This window comes from Arvicanthis niloticus, chromosome 11 (assembly GCF_011762505.2).
Source record: "Arvicanthis niloticus isolate mArvNil1 chromosome 11, mArvNil1.pat.X, whole genome shotgun sequence".
NCBI classification, from domain to species: Eukaryota; Metazoa; Chordata; class Mammalia; order Rodentia; family Muridae; genus Arvicanthis; species Arvicanthis niloticus.
Window position 1 is genome coordinate 28,861,878 of NC_047668.1, and position 23,620 is coordinate 28,885,497.

General features: G+C 36.7%; 1 protein-coding gene across 5 annotated transcripts in view; it reads right to left on the bottom strand.

Moving 5' to 3' along the window:
* Dgkb (diacylglycerol kinase beta) overlaps positions 1-23,620 on the bottom strand; it is a 625,059-nt gene that overhangs the window by 517,073 nt on the left and 84,366 nt on the right. For all 5 annotated transcript variants that reach the window (XM_076941963.1, XM_076941961.1, XM_034514239.2 and 2 more), the window contains exon 2: positions 22,962-23,217. In XM_076941963.1, the coding sequence (XP_076798078.1) occupies positions 22,962-23,031 (70 nt within the window). In that variant the 5' untranslated portion in view covers positions 23,032-23,217. The remainder of the gene's footprint in view (positions 1-22,961; positions 23,218-23,620) is intronic.

Here is a 23,620-nt window from a genome sequence, read left to right on the forward strand (position 1 = left end):
ATGGGTAACAGGAGCAGGCTCACTGCGAGTGTACTGTGATTGAAATGTTACAAAGAAGGATGACTCTTCCTGATGTAAATTCTCTGTTTAATTTAAGGCAAGGTTTTAAAAGTAACTTTTATTTATCATATATACTAATTGTCTTGAGGTTTCTTCCTTTAGTCTGCTAACTAAGATCTAGTCCTACAGCTTTTAGTGTCATGTAATCTAATCTGAGCCTAGAATATTTTTAGCCTCTGAGACTTACTTCTGAATAAGCTCACTCTTTCTGTTTCTTTCTAAGCTCTGACAGTTTGGTTCAATGCGACTTTTCTGGCTCAAACTCCTTTCCAAGCTAACTGCTTCAACATGGCTTCTCTATCAGACTGACTTTTTGCTCTGCTTGGCCTCAAGCTAACTCTCACAATATGTTCTTATATTCTGGCTTCTTTACGTTCTTTCGTTCATTCTGTCTTCACCTGCATCTAGTTTTTCCTCTCTGTAAAACCTGCCTCTGTACAACTGACCCAATAAATTCTCCTTTTCTTTCTTCTTTCTATGCAGTAGTCTTTCTAAAGTAGCCTCTCTTTTCTCTTTGTTCTCATGAGAGTTGGGCATAGTTATATTCTGTCAAATCTTTCTCTGATTTATTAGTTTGTCTGCTGCTCAATTAGACATCACTTTCAAACATGAATGCTTTCTTCTACTTTACCCTCATTGTTTGAGATTAAAGATCTGTAGTAATGGCATGTCTGTATTCCAGCCAGAAGTATTAAAAGTGGTTATGGGATGAGCCACACCACAATTAAAAACAGTTTTTTTATTTTGTAGGAAATAATGCCATGTCAGGGTTCAAAGAGTGATCAAATATCCTTCATCACAAGGGACATTTGCCACTCAAAATTATTGTTGTAATTCATCTTAGAACTAAAACTTAGGTAATAGAGAATGACAAATTTAACCCTGGAGAATTCTAGTATGTCTACATTTTGGCACTAAATGCCTAGTTATTAGTTAAGATCAGGCTTTTAAGAGACAGTTCTGGTGACTGAAGTAATGATGCTGAACCAGCTGTTCTCTCAGTGGCTGCTGACTAGATTCCAGAAAAAAAATAAAAATCTATTTTGTAATAAACTCATTACTAAATTTTTGAAGCATATTCACTTCTAATTCATTAATACTAACACTCTCTGATAAAAGAACAAAAACTTAAAATCAGAAAACTTGATTAATATCAGAACACCTTTGTTGAGTATCCAAAGATGGGAAAGGGAGGCTGGGGTCCTTTGTTCCGACCTAAGGCAGGCATGGTTTCCGTAAGTTTTCCCAGCCTTCCCTTTTGAAAAAAATTTAAAAAGGGGGACCTGTGGGGAGCCAACAGAAGGCGGCTATCATCCTTGCAGCCATCTTGAGTCATATACCCTGACAAGAGACTTGATTACAACAGCCTACAACAGCTGAGCACACTCTGATAACATCTCATTTTAGATACCTAAGATTTTCCCTTGGGTGTGTGAGACGTAAAGATGTGAGACTTTAAATGCATGACTCAAAGACAAGACTAAAGGTGTGACTTAAAGACATGACTTAAAAGTGAGACATATAAAAGGTGAGAGGCAGACAGAAGAAAGTACTTGAGACTTGAGACTTGAGACAGGTAACTTGGAACTTGGAACTGGGAAAAGACTAGCAACTAGGAACCAGAATTAGGACTTGAGACTTGGTACTAGGAACTAGGGACTTGGAACTAGGAACTTGGAGAAAAGAAGAGAGACTGAAGAATAAATGGGATTGAATCACACTCTGTCTGGTCTCCATTCTTCGAGTCTGTCCTCTCTCTCTTGCTGAACCCTGACCCGCGGACCAGAGCAGCTTGGGGCAGTGCAGGCTCTAACAACTTAGCCCCCAAGGCTTTTGGCAGTGCAAATTCCAACATTGATAGAATGGTCTGCAACATTTTGGCTTCCAAGCATGGGGCAGAGCCGCCCGAGACACACCTTTTGGCCTTTGATGTACCCCTCACTTTGTAAACAGGCAAAGCCATTTTTATATATATTTGCCCTAAGAATGACACATAAACATTTACAATGCATTTGATCATGAAATGAACATTTTTAAGTTCAATATAAATTTTGTGAAATAATTCACTAACTTAAAACACAGAAATAATGAAAATCAGCACATAAATTCTAATGACATATATGAACGAAAGATATGAAAGGGTTTTGTGAGTATATGATACCAGGAGGAAGAAGTACACGTAGCCAGGAAAGGCTAAAATTTTTGAAAGATAAAAAAGAAATTGCCTGTGAAAAATTAAAACCGAAAATATAAATAGAATAGTGGATGAGAAGACTGTGTGGCTGAACAAAGTACACCAAAGAGAATGTGGTGAGCTGGTTTAAAAGGTGGGACCAAGAGTATCCCTATAGCTTTGCAGGGAGTGGCAAGCTAGTCCTTGGTTTGCATGAAACTTTATGGAGAATGACAAAGCTGGGTTTAATTCTTCCAAGGACTGTGCCACCATTTTAGAGTCTAGTGTGTTAGAAGAGAGTGGAGGGGAGTCAGAAAACAATCATTAAAGAGAATACATTCATCATCAAGGTGAGACAATGATAAGTGAGTTTGCAGAGAAAGGTGAATAATTAAGAAAAACTGAGATTTTGAGAATTAACAACTTCACAGTTTGAATGCTGAGAATTATAAATTGTCAGTTTTGAGGAATCACCTTTCATCCTAACTTCTGGAATGATAAGAGTGAAAATTCAAAATATGATGTTACCATAACTTGATATATGCTCTAAATGTTATTTTGTGTTCATGGTACAGACAAGGAATGAAGAATTCAACTTTTAAGTAGTTAAATATGAAAATCCAAAGAGGGATCAAATTGAGCTGACAACTAGACAGCTGCATAGTTAGGGCATTGATTGAGAGAAGATTGACTTGGGAAACTAAATTTGGGAGACATTGCCACATATATGCATACTATTTAAAACTTTGGAACAGATGATCACACAGGAAATGAATGTGATGTTTTCTATGGATTATAATCTAGGAAGGAGTGTAGAGTTTGCAGGGAAAAACTGAAGAGGAAATTGTAACAACTACTCCAGATATAAAACATAAAATAAAATTATGGGCCTAAAAAAGTAGATAGTTGCCAGGTAGAAGTGTTGTCATGTAAATAAGTCAAATAATTTGAAGCTTGCATGTAAAATCACTGAGGAGCATTGACTATTATAACTATAGGCTTTTTGGCTTTAGGAGTTATCATCTGCAGAAGCCAGACAGATAAATGGATGAGTAACATGTCTAATCTTCCAGTATCCAAACAGTTCTCAAGTTAATAATGCCCACAGAATGATGAGACCAGGGGCTAGAAAGTAGATAGAATCCTTCAGATTAATGAATAAAGAAATTAGGGCATCTATAGAAGTACAACCCAAGGCTTTCAAATGATAGGTGCAAGTTAATGTCCCTGATAGTCTCATAAGCACAAAACCAGAAATTAAACACTTTCCACTTAATAATGAACATCTGCTTCCAGAAACGGTTTTCTTTATCTCAGAAATTAGAGATGTCTTCAAAGAAAATATTTTTCTAGTCAAAATGTAAACTACCATGAGATACACAATTCATTTCAACTTAAATAACTAAATATTTAAACCAATCCATATACTCATATTGAATATATTTTAAATGTAAGACTAAGTATATGTCATAATATCCTGTTTTACACAGTTATAAGTACCAATATATCATTTCACATTGAGGTAACCTAAGTGAGAAAAGCATTCAAAAACAGCAATTAAGGAAGTAAAAATTTTAATACAAATGAAATTAATTTGGGCAGAAGGCAAAAAGAGAGTAAATTAATAAATGAATTACTAAAATCCATAAATAGGGGTAATACACATTTAACTAATACTCTTAATCCATTTTTAAGTTCCTCATTTACTACTCTTTATTCATAAACTCACCAGCTTTAAAAATGTTCTCTTAATTAAAAAAAAAAAAAAGACTGATCCTTAAGGCATTCTAAATATAGGTTATTTTCATGTTGTTTAAAAAAAGCCTTTGGAGAAAAACCAGTTATTATAATATCTTATTGAATAAAAATTGCAAAACTTTGCAATCTCAATGAAAAGAAAGATATTTGCGTACGCTCACTTTATAGTGTCAGAATTTAAACTGATACATCTTTTACATTCCATGATTTCTGGCTTTAACACACAAAGCGGAATAGAAGCTTAAGGTTCAATATCCCTAAACAGCTTTTATCACAAAAAAATAGTATTTTTTTTTTAAAAAAAAAAACATGAATTAAATAAAACAACCTTAAAGCAAGAAAGGCTGGGGGTATTAAAACTTTCTTATAAACGGGACCTCATGAAACAGGAAAGCTTCTGTAAGGCAAAGGAAGCCAATACTATTGATGATGGAAGACTATGAAGGGTCATAGATAACTGCAGATCCTAACCACAGAGAAGATGAATTGAGCCACTAGGCATTAAGATCTGTGACCTGACATCTATACCTAGATGAACTTAATTTCAGCTGCTGGATGCTGGGTCACTAGCATTCAAAGCCCAGAGCAGTAAGCTGTATAAATTTGAAGATTTCTTTTTGGAAGTAATATCTTTCAGGGCTCAGAGCCATAGGGTTACTCTTGAAAATGGGGAAAAAAAAAAAAACCCTTTCAGCCTGAACATCAGTAATGCTCCATCAGACTGTCAGACTTACATGTATAATTCTATAGCTCAGTTCTCATGCCCCATGGATAAAAAGGCCTGTGAGCCTGAGGCATAACTCACCAGTCCCTGTCACTATTTGTGATTTCTAGCCAAGTTAAAGAATGTGCCACACTTTGTGCCAAATTCATGCATTCCACAGAAAACCCCAGAATGCTTTACTGTGGTGTTTACAGCAATGATAAGACATATTTGTAGAGCTTTTGGAAGTGAATAACAGCAGCACAGGACTCTAGAAATGGACTCACTAAAAGAAACTAAGCTTTGCAAGTCAGAAACAATCAATATTACAAGTTTTTGTCTGAATGAATTTTTAAATTTTTTCTATAAAATTTTGGTAAGTGGCTTGCTACAAATATTGCACATTATAGTTATTATCCAGTGTATAAAAAAATGAGGTCTCTACATAGAAGGTTTGTCAGGGAACTGATATAGTTGAGACACCCATTGAGCCTCTCTGTGTACAATGGTAAATGGCACATATTGTACCACATTTTATCAGGCATTGACTTCACAAAATATTTATGATTCAATTAAGGAAGTTCCAGGAAAGAGCAATTTGAGTAGCCATACTTACACATCAAAAATACAGATGCTGTAACCCACATCAAACATCAAAACATCACAAAATTTCAGGATAAGTTCTTGACCACCAGGGAAGGAGAATATAAAGCATAAACAATGTTGTCATACTTGAAAGATATAGTAAGGACACTAGAGAGTAAGGCTAAGGAAAAGAGCTACTTGAGTCTCAAGAAAAAGCTGTTTGCAGCAACACATAGTCCATTACCTGCCAAACTCCATTTCTCTAAGGTACTTGAACATTTTGTGGCTTTGATTAAAATAAAATAGAATCAAGAAGTCTATGGAAAACTAAGAAAATAATAAAATTATTTCAAGAGGTAACTTTCATATGTCAAATGAGGAGATGTATCTTACAACTGAGATTATGGTGGGTATTTTGAACAGTTGGAATGAAATCTTCTAGCCTTTATAGGGGTGGTATCATGGTTAAGCTAATTGGATTGCCATAAAAAAGACAGGTATCGTACATATAGGTGAGCAGGTTGTAAATACTAGCCTTATGCCACAGTGCAGGTATAGGATGACACACAGAAGTCAACCAGCTCTGTGGTCCACCTGAAGTGGAAGCCACTACAATGTACATGCATGTGGCAAACAGGTGGGCAAGAAATAGAAGTGGGACAGTTTGAACACTATGAAGAAAGATGAAACTGGAAAAGCAATGGAAACGTCTGTTGTGAGTAGCCAGCCCTTCCACCTGAAACCATAGTGAAGTCGTAACCTTTGCTGCCACTGAAGGCCATGTCTAGGTCTGTGGCTATGCAGCCACAGGTATCACTGTCAATGTCCTTGGTGTATAATACCATTACCAGAAGTCACTGGTCTAGTCAAACACCAATAGCCACATTGAATAAAGTCCAGAGTCTGAACAGAACTGGTCCTGCTCCTCAATGGCTGCAGTGCTCTGAAAAGCTGGCTCTAACTCTTACTAGATACAGCAGCATTCAGGAGAGCCAGCCCTGAAACTTGCTTGTACAGGACATTAGAGAGAGATGGCCCTGGTCGTAGGGCACACATGACTTAGCCATTATGGTGGATAGAATAGGAGTGCTGACCCCACTATTCTTCTGCCAGCAGGTTGTGCAACTCCAAAGTGAATTTGTTCGCAAGGGGTACCTTTGATATGCAAGGTCATGAGAGCTGGCAAGCTGGCCCTGTCCCACACCAGGTGTAGTGCTTGGTAAAGTGGCAGGGTGCAGGTAAACTAGCCCTAATTCCTGTTCACCATAGAGCTTACCCAGTCACTCATCATGGTATGGTGTGAGGGCAGAGTTGATCTCCCCTATCTGTTGCCTTTCACCACCTACTGCATTCAGGAAAGCTGGCCCTGGATGAGAGCAGAACTATCCCTGAACCACTGTGCAACCACTGCAGCACTCAAGAGAGTGGGCTGGCCCTGATGGACAAAGCACAGTTGTGCTAACCCTGAGGACATGAAAGCAAGTAGCTGCCTTCTGCAAATGTAAGCATTGGGTGTGCTACCTGGAACAGTACTGGAGAGGACTCTTTCATAGGGAGAACCAGCAGGCTGACCTGTTCAGCTACTACTCAGGCCCAGGATCCAGGATGTCAAGTTGGTTCACCCCAAAATCTATATCATCTGTGAACTGTTGGGATGTGTGAAAGGGCCAGTTCTGAGGATCTAAGACTGTAAGATCACCCTGACACATGGCAACAACAGGAAGACCAGGAGGAATCTCAGTGAGTATCCAATATTGATGGGGTCAGTGAATCCAGAGAGACTTCAAACCAAATGAATGATTCACTGCAATGAACATTTGCAAATGAAGATGTGTGTGTGTGTGTGTGTGTGTGTGTGTAAGAGAGAGTTATACTGTTGGACATACTGTGATACACTACAGCTTCCATGATGTTTTGTATGTTTTGTTTTTGTCTGGTTTGGGTCTGTTTGTGCGTTTTGGTTTTTTTTGTTTTTTTTGTTTTTTTGTTTTTTTATTTTGGGAGTTGGAGGGATTGCAAGGTTGGAGTGGATAAGAGAAAATAGGGAGATAAGTAGGACTGGGCTGCATGATGTGAAACAAAGAATCAATATAAAAGTTTGAAATGTTATATATTAAACAAGAAAAAGAAAGAAAGAAAGAAAGAGAAAGAAAGAAAGAAAGAAGGAAGGAAGGAAGGAAGGAAGGAAGGAAGGAAGGAAGGAAGGAAAGAAAGAAAGAAAGAAAGAAAGAAAGAAAGAAAGAAAGAGAGGATGGGGAGGAAGGGAGGGAGGAAGGGAGGGAAAGGGAAGGGAAAGGAAGGAAAGGGAAGGGAAAGGAAGGAAAGGAAAGGAAAGGAAAGGAAAGGAAAGGAAAGGAAAGGAAAGGAAAGGAAAAAAGGAAAGGAAAGGGAAAACTGAGTAGTTTCTGGTCCAAGAGGTCCCAAGTTATTTAATATTTTCTGCTTTTGTTTACTTAGATTTTGTGACTGGAAATAGTGATGGGGGACTTGGGAAATGGTATATTTTTTCTGTGACTTGTGAAAAGAATACACACACACACACACGCATGCACACACACACTTATGCATGCACACACATTCATCAAAATCAGCCAATCTGATGTTGATAATAGTTAATTTCAACAGTCATATCAAATCATATTCCATCAATGATTAGAATGAAATTCTCAGTTCCATAAAAACTGTGAGTCTTCTCAACTTTGACTTATTTCTAGAATTTTGTATATCTACGGCAAAGCTGTGAAGTCAATTTCTAAAGACTGGATTTCAATAAGATTAATTTTTTAGAAATTATAAGTCCCAGGCACTTAGCAGATGTTTGTAAACATTGGGATGGCTTGCCCCTCTATCCCAAAGCTGTGATAAATAAACTGAGAAGCTTCTGGAAGTCATTCACACTCTGGCAGCTTCAGGAGATCCAGTAGTAACACTCTGCCAAAGGCACCAAACACAGATACTGAGAGAAAGATCAGTGGCATCCTGAAATTCAGTCCCTTGCAAAGTAATCAACACTTTTGGCAAAGGGGAGCACATGGCTAGATTGGAGCCATTCATTGCCATCTCCCAAAATCCTACTTTTCTTTGTTTAATAACAAACCATTGAAAAATAAAGTAATTACATTATAATAATATTGTGTGTGTGAGAGAGAGACAGAGACAGACAGACAGAGAGAAAGAGAGAGAGAGAGAGAGAGAGAGAGAGAGAGATGCCCAAAAAGGAGAGGAGATCATTTCTTTAGATAAATGGATTTAAATATGATCCAAAAAACACTCAAGAAGTTGATACTGCTTCCTGTTCCTGGGATGAATACAGAAAGTAGGTGAGCTTCCTACATTGAAAATGGAGGACAACATGTAGAAGAATGCAAATCGATCTATTCTTATCTCCATGTACAAAGCTCAAGTCCAAGCGGATAAAGGACTTCACATAAAACCAGAAACACTGAAAGTAATTGAAGAGAAGGAGGGGAAGAACCTTGAATCCTCGGCACGAGGGAAATGTTCCTGAACAGAACAGCAATGGCTTATGCTCTAAGATCAAGAATTGACAAATGGGACCTCATAAAATTGCAAAGTTTCTGTAAGGCAAAGGACACTGTCAATAGGACAAAATGGCAACAAACAGATTGGGAAAAGATCTTTACCTTATCTGATAGAGGGCTAATATCCAATATATATAAAAACTCAAAAAAAAAAAAAAAAATAGACTCCAGACAACCAAATAACCCTATTAAAAATGAGGTACAGAGATAAACAAAGAATTCTCAACTGAGAAAACTCGAATGGCCGAGAAGCACTTAAACAAATGTTCAGCATCCTTAGTTATCAGGGAAATGCAAATCAAAACAACCCTGAGATACCACCTCACACCAGTCAGAATAGCTAAGATTAAAAACTCAGAAATAGCAGATGCTGGTGAGGATGTGGAGAAAAAGGAACACTCCTCCATTTTTGGTGGGATTGCTAGCTGGTACAGCCACTCTGGAAATCAGTCTGGTTGTTTTTCAGAAAATTGCATATAGCATTACCTGAGGACCCAGCTATACCACTCCTGGGCATAACCCAGAAGATGCTCCAACATATAATAAAGACACATACTCCACTATGTTTAAATCAGCCTTATTTATAATAGCCAGAAGCTAGAAAGAACCTGGGTGTCCTTCAACAGATGAATGATACAGAAAATGTGGTACATTTACACAATGGAGTATTACTCAGCTATTAAAAACAATGAATTTGACAAATTCTTAGGCATATAGATGGAACTAGAAAATTTCATCCTAAGTGAGGTAACCCAATCACAAAAGAACACACATAGTATTTACTCATTGATAATTGAATATTAGCCTAGGAATTCACAATACCCAAGATGCAACTCACAGACCACTTGAGGCTCATGAAGAAGGAAGACCAAAGTGTGGGTGCTTCAGTCCTTCTTAAAAGGAGTAATAAAATACTCAAGGGAACAAATATAGAGACAAAGTGTGGGACAGAAACAGAAGGAGGGGTCCTCTGGAGACTGTTCCACCTGGGTATCATTCCCATGTGCAGTCACCAAAGGTAGATGCTGATGTGGATGTCAGGAAGTGCATGCTGACAGGAGCCTGATATAGCTGTGTAACTTAGAGTTCTGCCAGAGTCTGACATATTCAGAGGTAGATGCTCACAGCTAACCATTGAACTGATCATGGGGTTCTCAATGGAGGAGTTAGAGAGAAGAATGAAGAAGCTGAAAGGGTTTGCGGCCCCATGGGGAGATTAACAATATCTACCAACCAGAGCTCCCAAGGTCTAACCCACCAGCCTGGGAGCACACAGGGAGGGACCCATGACTCCAGCTGTATATGTAGGGGAGGATGGCCTTGATGGACATAGGTGGGAGATGAGATCCTTGGCCCCATGAAGACTGAATGCTGGGGGAATTCGAGGGTGGGGAAGTAGGAGTGGGTGTTTGGGGGGTCACAATCTCATAGAAGCAGGAAGAAGGGGGATAGGATAGGGGGTTGCTGGGCAGGGAGGAAATGTTGTAAGGGGATAACATCTGAAATGTAAATAAAATATCCAATTTTTAAAAGAGGAAGGGAAAATAAGGCAAAACTGGGATATACCGAGAACCTAGGAGGAGGGGCAATGGAATGAATCATACCACACAAACAAGCAATCAAAGAATTCTTTACTCTGCAAGGCAGCCTAAGAGGCAGATCAGCATGTGGACACTGTGGTGTTAAAGGCTGTTTTTAGCTTCTGTGTTGAAAGACACCTGTGGGCTTGCTTCATGTTCTGTGGATATCACAAGCAAAGACACTAGCCTACTGCCTGCATTCCAGTCTAGCATTTTGAGTATCTTTTATATCATATATTTTATAAATATCTTGAGCAGGGATTTGACATTTTTATTGTCTACTGTAAAAGATGCAAATCTCCTTGACTCAGAGTTTTCTTCCCACAACCTGATTTTCTGCCTGAATAGAAGTGACCTGCCCCTTTTCTTATGGGAACTGATTATGGGGCCTTTCCATACATGAGGTGCATGCAGCTTACGCTGACATGATTAAGGAAGCCCTTTTCCTCTGACCCAGAGGCACTGCATCTTCTAGCAGCCATGAATCTTCAGCAGGCTATGTATTACATCATCAGTAGAGCAAAACTGCAGATCTTCAAAAGTTGGCAGTATTCATCCATATGAAATCTAGTTTGGGGAATGAGAAATTGGGTCTTCAGATACCTGGGGAAGGTTTTAAAGCAGCTGTGGGATTTAAAGATAAACTGTGTAAAAGAAGTAAATGAGAGCTGTCTTGTGCAGGAGTCTATACTTCACAGTCTCAAAGAAGCAAAATACATTATTCAGCAAATAATAAAAATAGAAATATGTACTTGCAAGAAGCAGAGATACTGAACTCCAGGGAAAGGAAATATAGTCGAACAAAAGCTCAGAGCCCTCTAATAGTAACAACAGAAGTGATAATTAACTTACTTTAGTAGCTTGCTGTTTACAAGGCAATTCCATACACAATATTTTACTTGTGTCTTATGAAACTCTTTTGAGATAGACTTCTTTATTTCCTTAATTATACAGTAGAGGAGATTAAAGTTTAAAAAGGTTATATAACTTGACAAAACCCCCAAACTACTGTTTGGAAAATAAACACAATGGATAGACCTAGGGAAATTAAATCAAAAACAAAATGAAAGCAAACTTGGCCATAGGTTTACAACATTTTTTTACAAACTACTTCCTTTTTATAAAAGAATCATCCACTGTCGTTTTGCTCTCTGTAAACCTTTATTTTTCTATTATGGAAAAGAATATAATTGATGTACTTACCCTACACATTTTAGCTATGGTAGTTTCTTTTTTATTTCCTTCTACAAAGGGTTCATATGTCTTCTCCCCACAACTTCTCCTCCATTCATTTCATTGCAATTACTAGATTAAAACTAATACATAAAAACCCAAACCCACCTGTCAATCCTAAATGTTATCAAATCTGCAGAAATTGTGGTATTGTAACTTATACCTCATCGTTTGTGTTGTTATTTTTGTTTGTTTCTTTTTGTGTATTTGGGACATGGTCATACTATGTAGCTCTGACTGGCCTAGGCTAGACTAACAGTATACTTGCAATAATCCTTCTGTCTTAGTCTTTTTAATGTCACAATTGATACTAGAGGGCCCAGTCCAATCTGGGTGGTGCCATTTCTAGGCTGGTAATCCTGAGTTCTGTACAAAAGCAGGCTGAGCAATCTATGAAGAACAAGCCACTAAGCAGCATCCCTCTATGGCCTATATATATCAGCTCCTTCTTACAGGTTTCCACCCTGTTGAGGTCTTGTCCTGACTTTCTTTGATAATGAAGAGAGATGTGGAACTATAATTCAAAAAATATTTTTCTACCCAGGTTTCTTTGGTCATGATATTTCTTCGTTGTAATAGAAAACCTAAGACAGTAATCTTTTAGTTCTCTTACACACAGTGTTCCCTACTGTTTTCTTCCATTTTTTTTCTCTCTGTTACTATAGATTTCCCTTGGCCATCTTTTATATGTTCTTGATTTGATAAACACTCACTATGCAATGGCATACACACACACACACACATACACACACACACACATTTTGTTAAATGACAGACATTTTGCTAGATGATAGACTATTATTAAATGTATTTTAGAGTCATCTTTGTGATTATTGCTGAATTCTTCACACGTTTTCCCAGAACTTATCACATAGCCATGTACACAGAGTCATACTCAACAAAGGTAAGCTTATATATCAATAATTCAAGTTCTGACCAGATAAACAAAATTCTTTCATCTCTCTGTATGTGTCCTGCTAACTACATGTATTCTCTGTTTCTGTAATGTCTATGCAATATTGTCAATTAAAATTAAAGTCTCCTTGCCTTTTAGCTTCTACCCAGATGACACAAAGTAAAAAGCAGTCTGAGATACTTGAATATATAGTGTTCAAATGACTGCTTTAATGTCATTTACTATAATATTTCTCTCTCTGCACAGACTGTAGGCTTTTCCAATAAAAATATCACATCATATTACCAGATAGAAATATAAGATCTAAGGAGAAAATACCATACATGCATGGTGCATGCAATAATTGATGAAGAAAAATAAATAAGTTTCTCTACTTATGTTTGCACTCTCTCCATTGTAGTACATGAGATAATGAATAAGGTGGAGAGTAAAGCAAGCTTAGATGCATATAGCAATGTATAAAGTACAATTGAATTCAGGACCAAGGATACTCAAAATAGAAGCCTTTAGAATATTTTTATTGTAGTTGGTTACACTTTCTTAAGTAACAGAAGTGCTTATTATTACAAGATGGAGATGATTACTAATATTTTATGTATAAAGGAATTGAAGTATGAAGAAATTGACTTGTGTAATTCTCTATAGTAAACTGTAAGATGTTTATCACCCCCCTTGATTCTGGCCTAAAATAAACATTAGGATGTATTTTATTCCTGTGATATTGACCACAGTAATGGTTTTCCCCCCAAAATTTTCATGTCTTTGTCCACAGGAAACTTGAAATGACTGTCTTCTTCCAAAGGCTGGAAGAACAATGTAGTTGTCTGAGTAACATGGGCAAAATATGCTTAAGTCTGTTCCTGCCAGCAATACCGTCTCAGAGGGCTCAACCCCTTAATAAGCCTTTTCTTCTTTCTTATGCCAAATTCCAAAGAAGGTAGCTACTCACTCAAGGGTTATACTTGAGTACAAAATTGACAAACTCCATTTTAGATCAGTAAATGTATATGTATATATATATATATGTGTGTGTGTGTGTGTGTACACATATGTATATATGTGTGTGTATGTGTGTATGTATATATATGTATATATACACACATATAGATATAGAATATATATGGATAAATTTTACATAGTTATCCAACACCATAACAAAAAACTGCATGCCAGATTTATATTTTTATACTTTTATATTCTCTTTTATAACTTGTATTCATTTCTCACATTCAGTGCTAAATATAGGGCCTAAGATATAGTTGATACTGAAAGTTTAAAACTTAATATGAAGGTTTACAGCTTCTATTTCATATGGCATTTCTATTATATATAAATTTATGAATCTGTATAGGCTATAAGTCTGTGTTAATTTTGATATATGATAATTTTATCTATTTGTAAGTTTTAATATAATAAAGTTTATTTGAAATAATTTTTAAACTTACAAATGTAATAGAAAGAGAAACAAAAGGGATCACTTTGAAATAATTTTTAAACTTACAAATGTAATAGAAAGAGAAACAAAAAGATGCATCTAAGATGCATAGTATCTGAGATACTATGAAAATTTTAATCAAAACAGATGTCTCCCTTTGACCAATATCACACACAAGCCATCCTTTATTATTATTCTACTGAACTAAAAATCTAAATAACACAGATTTTGTCATTCTGAAAATGTTGAAAATTAATGCTAAAAATTCATCAAAATTACATGTTTATGGAGTCTAAAATAATGAGAAAATATATTTATCATCTCCTTTTAATACTACAAGATTTAATCACAAAAGAAAGAAGGTGACAGATACACCGAAGACAAGCAAACAAGCAGGAAATTGAGGTTGAAGCACTTAGCAAACAGCCAACAGAGCCAGGTTGAGACAAAAGAGATGATGCTGCCAACACATATTCCAGAAATACAGTCTGGGTCAGGGCCAGGTGCTGGCACGTCCATCCATGTGAATCAGAAGAAATAAGGTCAGAAATGAAAGATGCATCTAAAATAGGTCCTCAGATGCAAATTTCAGGCCAATAGTGAGAATAAAGTCAAAACATTGTAGGTAAGCCAAGAAAATATAGTCAGAAGGTTTCAGTCAAATGAGAAAAATAAGTTAAGTGAAGTAAAGTACCCCAGCCACCAGCTCCATGATGCTAATCATAAGGGCATTGACGGCAAAGCACCTGGAATGATTCTGCAAAATTGAATCACAAGAATTTGTGTGATCCGAGGAAACTAAGACACATACCAAGGCACTGGAACTCAAATCCAGCTTTCTATGACACCAAATTATGTGTCCTCAGACATTATGCTAGCTAGCACTGTGCCATTTATCCTTTCGTCTTGCACAAAGAGAGTAATTACCAGTAAGTGCCTTGTCCTCCCAAAATAGAGCTAGTCTAGCACAAGGCAAGAGACAGAAGTAAAAGAAAATCTCAGCATGATAAATTAGAAAGAGAGCTAGCATGTGTTGTAATTTGTTTAACAATGAATTAAACACACACATACAGTCTCTCTCTCTCTCTCTCTCTCTCTCTCTCTCTCATACACACACACACACACACACACACACACACGAAAAGGTTTTTTTTTCTCACCTTGTGCAAACAAATCATAAACCATATCTGAAAGACTAGATTAGATTAGATTAGATTTTCATGCTAGAAAATGGGTTTTGTAAGATAAAGAATAAATCTCTTAAAATGAGAACCAGACATCTTTATTACAATGTTTTATGGATTTCTTCTTGTTGATTTTCTTTCCAGTCATATACATACATACACACACATATATATGTACACACACATATATATATATATATGTATATATATATGGAAATATGTTTTCTCTCCTCTTCTACCTTTTCCTTCCTTTCTTCCTCTACATCTCCTTTTTCTCCTGTTTTTTTTTTTTTTTTAATTTTTTTGTTGTTTTTTGTTTTGTTTTGGGTTTTGGTGTGTAGTTTGGAGGATTGAACAGAGGGCCTTAAATATGCTAAGTGAGCATCCTACCATCAAGGTTTCCTCCTAGCCATCCATGTATATAATAAAACAATAATGAGAGAGAGTTGGTGAAGAGAACAAAGAAGTGCGAGTAGAGACTGAAACCCCTATCTTCATTAGACAGAGCAATGCAGAGATTCATGAGCGACCCACCCCAATTCACAGGTCTTGGACACCTCTGTGTATGTTGATATAAGATGGAATTACTTGAACCTTCTCCTTTATCTCATCACTTCACATATCTCTCCAAGATTCTTTAGTTCTTTTTACTGTGTTGAAGGCCTCCATGACCTACCCTTAAGAAGACCTTTATTCTGTTCCCATCGGGGAAAACATCCTGGCCCCACTTTGTCATGCACATACTTCATTATATCAAGAGTTTTCATAAAAACACTCTCTGGTTCCACCAAAACTTCCAATCATATTCAATAAGCTAGGAGAGATATCCTGCCCCAGCTAGTAGGGAAATTGTCTGTATGATCTGCCGTGAGGATTGGATGGGACAAGTGGAAACTATCATTTTTGCCTAATCTTATTAAAATGGACTATTTCCACAAGATACTCTCTGCAGTGCCCCTACCGACCTCTTGTTCATGAAATAAAAAGTGTGATGCCAAAATGTAAGTGTTCATCTGGAAAAAAAAAATGCACATCTTACCTCCAGAAAGTCAAGACCTGGATCATCTTTCACAAAGAGAAGATGACACTTAGAAAAGGCATTCCCATCCAACTTGGGAGGTTGGGGCACAGAGAGGGTCCTATCTCACTCCTTGTGTCCTACAAAATACTTCACACCCCCTGAACCATTCAGAATGGGGGATTTGGAGTGTTTCCTCAGGATGGGATTTCAACAAATCTGTTTCTCCTGAATGAAAAATATTGATCTTGGATTCTGGTGACATTAGGGACAATACCTTAGTTAGTGGCTGCACTCTTTTCATTGTCTTTCACATAAAAGAAAAAGAAAAACAAGTATAAAATATGACTGTGGCTAGTGCATTCTAAATTGGTCTATTTTGGGCAACATTATTTATAGGCCATTTTGACATGTTATTTTTTCATAAGGAAACATAGACAAACTACTATTGTTTTGACCTCTATTGTCATTTACCCTGTGAAGAATCAAAGAGAAAAAATTATTCCTCATTGAAGATGTTTTACTTTCCACTCAGAATTACTGTAGATTTGATGAGGTAATGCTTATAACTTGTTTATAGTATGGAAGTGGAAATAAATTAGTTATAATGATGATTGTTCTTTTAAGCCCTAGAATTAAAAAAAAAAAAAAAAAAAAAAAAAAAAAAAAAAAAAAAAAAAAAAAAAAAAAAAGGTTTTGAGGTAAAAGTATGATGTTTTTCTTTTCTTTTTTTTTCTTTTTTTATTGGATATTCTACTTATTTACATTTCAGATGTTATCCTATTTCCCCATCCCCCCTACCTGGAACACCCTATTCTGTCCCCCTTCCTGCTGTTTCTATGAGGATGTGCCCCCACCCATTCACCTGCTCCCCATGCCCCACCCTTGAATTCCCCCCACACTGGGACATCCCGCCTTCACAGGACCAAGGACTTCCTCTCCCACCAATGCTTAACAATCCTCCACTGCATATACAGCTAGAGCCATGGGTTTCTCCATGCATGTTCCCAGGCTGATAATTTAGACCCTGGGATCTCTGGTTGGTTGGTATTGTCACTCTTCCCATGGGGCCACAAGCCCCTTCAGCACCTTCAGTCTTCCCTCTACCTCCTCCATTGGGGACCCCATGATCAGTTCAATGATTCAGTGATTAGCTGCAAGCATCTGCCTTTGAATATGTCTGATTCTGGCAGAACATCTCAGGAGACACCTATATCAAGCTCCTGTCAGCATGCACTTCCTGGCATCAACAACAGTGTCTGCTTTTGTTGACTGCACATAGGATGGATTCCCAGGTAGGGCAGTCTCCAGTCAACCCCTTCTTCACTCTCTGCTGCACACTTTGTCTTTGTATTTGCTCCCTTAAGTATTTTGTTATGCCTAAGAAGAACTGAAGTACCCATACTTTGGTCTTGCTTTTCCTTGTGCTCATGTGGTCTGTGAATCATATCTTGGGTATTCTGAGATTTGGGGCTAATATGCAGTTATCCATGAGTGCATACCATGTGTTTTCTTTTCTGACTGGGTTACTTCACTCAGGATGATATTTTCTAGTTCCATCCATTTGCCTAAGAATTTCATGAATTCATTTTTTTTTAAAATAGCTGAGTAGTACTCCATTGCATAAATGTACATTTTCTGTATTTATTCCCCTGTTGAAGGACATCTGGGTTCTTTCCAGCTTCTGGCTACTATAAATAAGGCTGCTATGAATATAGTGGAGCATGTGTCTTTGTTATATGTTGGAGCATCTTTTGGGCATATGCCGAGGAATAGCATAACTGGGTCCTTAGTAATGCTATGTCCAATTTTCTGAAGAACCTCCAGACTGATTTCTGGAGTGGTTGTACCACCTAGCAATCCCACCAAAAATGGAGGAGTGTTCCTCTTTCTCCACATCCTTGCCAGTATCTACTATCACCTGAGTTTTTTTTCTTAGCTATTTTGACAAATGTGAGGTTGAATCTGGGTTGATTTGATGACTAAGAATGCTGAACACTTCTTTAGGTGCTTTTAGATCATTCGAGTTTTTTTTCATTTGAGAATTCTTTGTTTAGCTCTCTACGTCATTTTTTAATAGGGTTATTTGGTTGTCTGGAGTCTAATTTCTTTTGTTCTTTGTATACGTTGGATATGAGCCCTCTATTAGATGTAGGATTGATAAAAAATATTTTTCCAATCTGTTTGTTGCCATTTTGTCCTCTTGACAGTGTTCTTTGCCTTACAGAAACTGCAATTTTATGAGGTCCCATTTGTCAATTCTTGATCTTAGAGCATAAGCCATTGGTGTCCCGTTCAGAAACTTTCCCCTTGTGCTCATGTGTTCGAGGCTCTTTCCCACTTTCTCTTCTATTAATTTCAACATATCTGGTTTTATTTGTAGGTAATTGATCCACTTGGTCTTGAACTTTTTACAAGGAGATAAGAATGGATTGATTTGCATTCTTCTACATGCTGACCTCCAGTTGAACCAGCACCATTTATTGAAATGCTGTCTTTTTTCCACTGAATGGTTTTAGCTACTTTGTCAAAGATCAAGTGATCACACGTGTGTGGGTCAATTTCTGAGTCTTCAATTCTATTCCATTTATCTTCTTGCCTAATTTCTGTACCAATACTATGAAGTTTTATCACTATTGTTTTGTAGTACAGCTTGAGGTCAAGGATGGTGATTCCCCCAGAAGCTCTTTTATTGTTGAGAATAATTTTTGCTCTCCAGCATTATTGTTTTCCCAAATGAATTTGAGAATTGATCTTTCTAACTCTGTGAAGAATTGAGTTGGAATTTTGATGGGAATTGCATTGAATCTATAGATTGCTTTCAGCAAGATGGCCATTTTTACTATATTAATCCTGCCAATCCATGAGCATGGGAGATCTTTGCATCTTCTGAGATCTTCAGTTTTTTTCTTGAGGGACTTTAAGTTCTTGTTATACAGATCTGTCACCTGCTTGGTTACATTCACACAAAGGTATTTTATATTATTTGTGGCTATTGTGAAGGGTATCATTTCCCTAATTTCCTTCTCATCCTGTTTATCCTTTGAGTAGGGGAAGGCTACTGATTTATTTGAGTTGATTTTATATCCATCCACTTTGCTGAAGTGTTTATCAGGTTTAGGAGTTCTCTGGTGGAAGTTTTGGCCTCACTTAAGGATATTATCATATCATCTGCAAATAGGAATATTTTGACTTCTCTATTTCTAATTTCCATCTCTTTGAACTCTTTTTATTGTCTTTTTGCTCTAGCTAAGACATTTTTATGTTAATTGAAAAAGATGAAATCCTTATATTTATGCTACATTCTGTGATGTTTCATATCGTCAGCATGAGTACCTTGAAAATCAGTATTGTAGATCCATTGAATAAAGAAAGATTCAGGGTAGAATAAAAGAGAAAAAGGTGAGAGACTGCTATGAAGGTAGTATCATGTCTATTCATCTACAATCTATCTATCTATCTATCTATCTATCTATCTATCATCTATCTATCTATCATCACTTATCTATTTCTTTCTTTTCTTTCTTTCTTTCTTTCTTTCTTTCTTTCTTTCTTTCTTTCTTTCTTTCTTTCTTTCTTTCTCCCACCACCTACCTGGATACCATGGTGTTACACTTAAACTGAGCCAAAAATAAATATTTTCTTCATTAACATGTTTTGCTCAAACATTTTGTGACAGCAACAAAATTCTTGTACAATTTCCAAAGTTTATACGACTAGTTGGTAAGTAAAGCAGGCACCTGCAGGGGCAGATTCCTGTGATAATGGACCTTTAAAGTGTCCTTTCATTTGCTGTCAGCTAAAACTTTATGGTACAAGCTGACCATGCCCAGAAGCATTCCTGCTTATCAATTTAATCTGCATGATCTTAAATTAAGCATGCTCAGGAATGGATCAAGTTGTACACATAGACCCTTTTAATAAAATCTTCATGTTCCCTCTGTTTGAAGAAGTCATTGCTTAGGAAATGACTCACAAGTCGTCCTTGGCTACTTTAGGTAATGAATCTTCTCCCACTGTTTTATGTCTTGACTACGCTTACATTGCCTTCATACTTACCAAGATATGAACCCATCTCATTTAATTGAAATAACAAAGACAGAGGCAAGACAGGAAGAAAATACTATCAAATATTAGTTTTAGGGTTAGGTATACTTTAGCAGGTAAAAAAATTTTTGCTCTCTACTAGAATCCTTATATTTTATCCTTAGTTTATCATAAATTGGTCAGAGCAGCACAAATCTATAGACCCAGCATTCGGGGGGTGGGGTGGGGGCGGAAGATCAGAAGTTTAGGACTATTCTTTGCTGTATCAGAAATATTCGGGCAGCCTGGAGTGAATCAGATCTTTTCTCAAAATAATAATAATAATGGTTTGCTTGTAAAGCTGAAGGCTTTTCACACTGAATCAGAGGGCTTCTCTCTCAAGTGGAAGAAATTATACCCTGAATATGAACATTAGGCACCTCAGTCTGAAATTCACCATAATTTTGTAAGTATCTACATTGACAGCTGCTATAAATGGTATGAAATCTATGAATGTTTGGAAATGTTCCTCTCATAACACAGTAGCTCTCAAAAATATTTCACATGCAGAACACACTTTACATACTTCAAACAATAGGCCAATCCCAAATGAGAACATGCAGACAGATAATGAACCATTTGAAAGTATGTCTCATGGACTAAGAAGTCATTCCTACTCATGACAAAACATGAAGTCGCTTAACCCTTTGCTGGGTCCTGAAACCGCAGCAGGAAGCACAAACCCACCAATAATGAGATAAGTTCAATTCTCTACACAGCAGGAGTGAGAGATTTCTATCTTGTAACAGCAGTTCAGATGACTTTATATAAAGTGTAGAGGCAGAAATTAGACTCCCTCTCCAATTCTCAATGAAAATGCTTCCCATGGAGTGACTTAGTCTGCATCCCAAAACAGAAGCCTGGTCACAGCATGCCACAGGCCTCCACAGCAGGCTTCACTTAAGCTGTCCTCAGCATGTGAAGCAACAACACAGAAATAAAGCAGAAATATCACTGGAAGTTTCTTCATTGTGAGCATGCTCTAGTCTGGCAGCAGGAAAAAGGACACTGAATTTTCATGCTCCCAAATATGTGACATTCTTCTACTTGATTATTAACAGTAAGTTCACATGACCAGCACATTCTCTCTCTCTCTCTCTCTCTCTCTCTCTCTCTCTCTCTCTCTCTCTCTCTCTCTCTCTCTATGTAGCAATTGTAAACAGCTTTAGCAGGAGCAGCTTTCCAGACACTCTGTTTATTTCTCTAATATAGTTTATTCATTGTGATACTTGTAATAATGAATACTTCTATTATTTTTATCATGTTTTTGTTAAAGGGTACAGAAAATAATGTACAGAGACATTAGGAAAGTTATCTAGTGTCAGATACAGGATTAAGATTTCAGTGCACACCGTTAGGTGTCCTGGCTGTACAACAAACAGAAAATGCTATCTCAGTTTCACCCTATTTATCCCTTGTTCACTTTGAAAGCAGCCAAGAGGTCTTCATGGCATTGGAGTTAAGGGATCTTTTGTAGCAATATGGGGAGAATACATAATCAGGTAAGAAACAAGGAGACAATTTTGTTGTATTCTCTAGGTTCGATTTTGATTTAATTTTGCTGTGATGAATTTAATGAGATCAACCATTCTCTGCAAGTATTCCACAGCCATACTCTACTACCCAAAGCACACAAAACGTTATTCGTGATTTGACATGCATTGTCTTAGCATGTTACAAATTTAACAATATTTCAAGAACTTATTAAAGACCTACTCAGTAATGCATTCAAAATAACAATCTGTTGATGAAAGGTTGAAAAACTAAATACTAAGAAAATTGTCCCAATATGGTACTTCTCTGATAGACTACGGAAGAATGTCCATTTCTAATGATGGACTGTAAGATCAAGACTGTGATCTCTAAATGTCTAATAAGCTGATAGCGTGTACTGAGGTTGAGAGAAGTGTGTTACTTATAATCATCACATCAGGAATATATTTTCAGTTTCTTTTATTAATGAGAATTTATTATACAAGATTGCATTCTCATCACTTTTCCTCTTAATTAGCTGGGAAACTTCTGGAAGAGTAATTAACATTTCTTTTGTTGTCTTAATGATTTGAGAAAGAATAGAAAATTTGATAATCTTGAAATCTCAACTAACTTTTGTAGAGTTCACAATTAGTTATCGATTTGTCATCTCGTAAAATTATTATACATAAACCCTTTCTGCACATATAATAAAGCTTATGGTGAAATACGCTACTATGCAGTAACTATCTTGATTTATAATTTAAAGAACTAAATAAACACAACTTAAATTCCTTACATCTTCACTTTTATTGGAATTTATGATTGAGTTAGGCACAACTGTGGAGGCACAATGTATCTGTGATTCTTTCTCTTGGTCTTTTTGGAATCGATAGGTTCACAAGCAAGGAAAAGGAAACAATAACCAAATAATAATAATAATAATAATAATAATAATAATAATAATAACCTTAAATTTATGGTTTGCTTTTTATTTCTTTTACCAGCAGTGTTTTTCAGGCTTAGTTTTGTATCTGATATGCTAGATTTGTTTTTAATCTGATACTTGATTTATGCTAAAAGTTGACCTATTTGTGAATACAAAGAGCATGCTTGTATCTGTTCCCAGGACAGTGAATGTCTGTGATCTATTCTTGTAATGATTCATACCATATTTAACAAATATCAGACTATATCTTCCATATGAATACTCACACTCAGCATATTTCTGAAGTTGGGAAAATTCTGAGGGGCTGAGATGGGCCCATTTTTCCTGGTTTGTCATGGTGTCGGTGAGGAGGTCCTATCACAGCAGATGGGGGTTTCCTTATCCAGGTCTTGGTCAGAGATTTATACTTCAAATATTTTACAAGGTGTGTTTCATGCTGAAATAGCTCAGGCTTCCCACATATGTACTCTGTTCAAATGAAACTGATGATGATGTTTGTAGTTTCAATAATTTGTTAAAACACTGTGAAAAGAAAACATGAAGATCAAAAGATTAGCGCTAATTCACAAAGGAAAATGGTAAGGATTAAACAATAAGGGTAAAAAGATAAGGATTATATCTGCTAAATGATACATTATGGGTTTATCCTTAATTTGCATACTTTTCAGTCTGTAATTATCTGTTCGTTCTTTAATGACATCCCATGTTCTTTCCCTAATACCCAGTCACATAAATCGATGTAATGGAGATCACAAAATGTGAAGAACACCTTGTTAAATTAACGTATGCTGACCAAGTAAATTTATATGTGTTTAGTTTTATGAAGTCCACATTTCAAGGTTAGACAAGACATTATTTTTTAAGCATCCAAACAGTAACACACACACATACACACACACACACACGCACGCACGCACAATTTGCT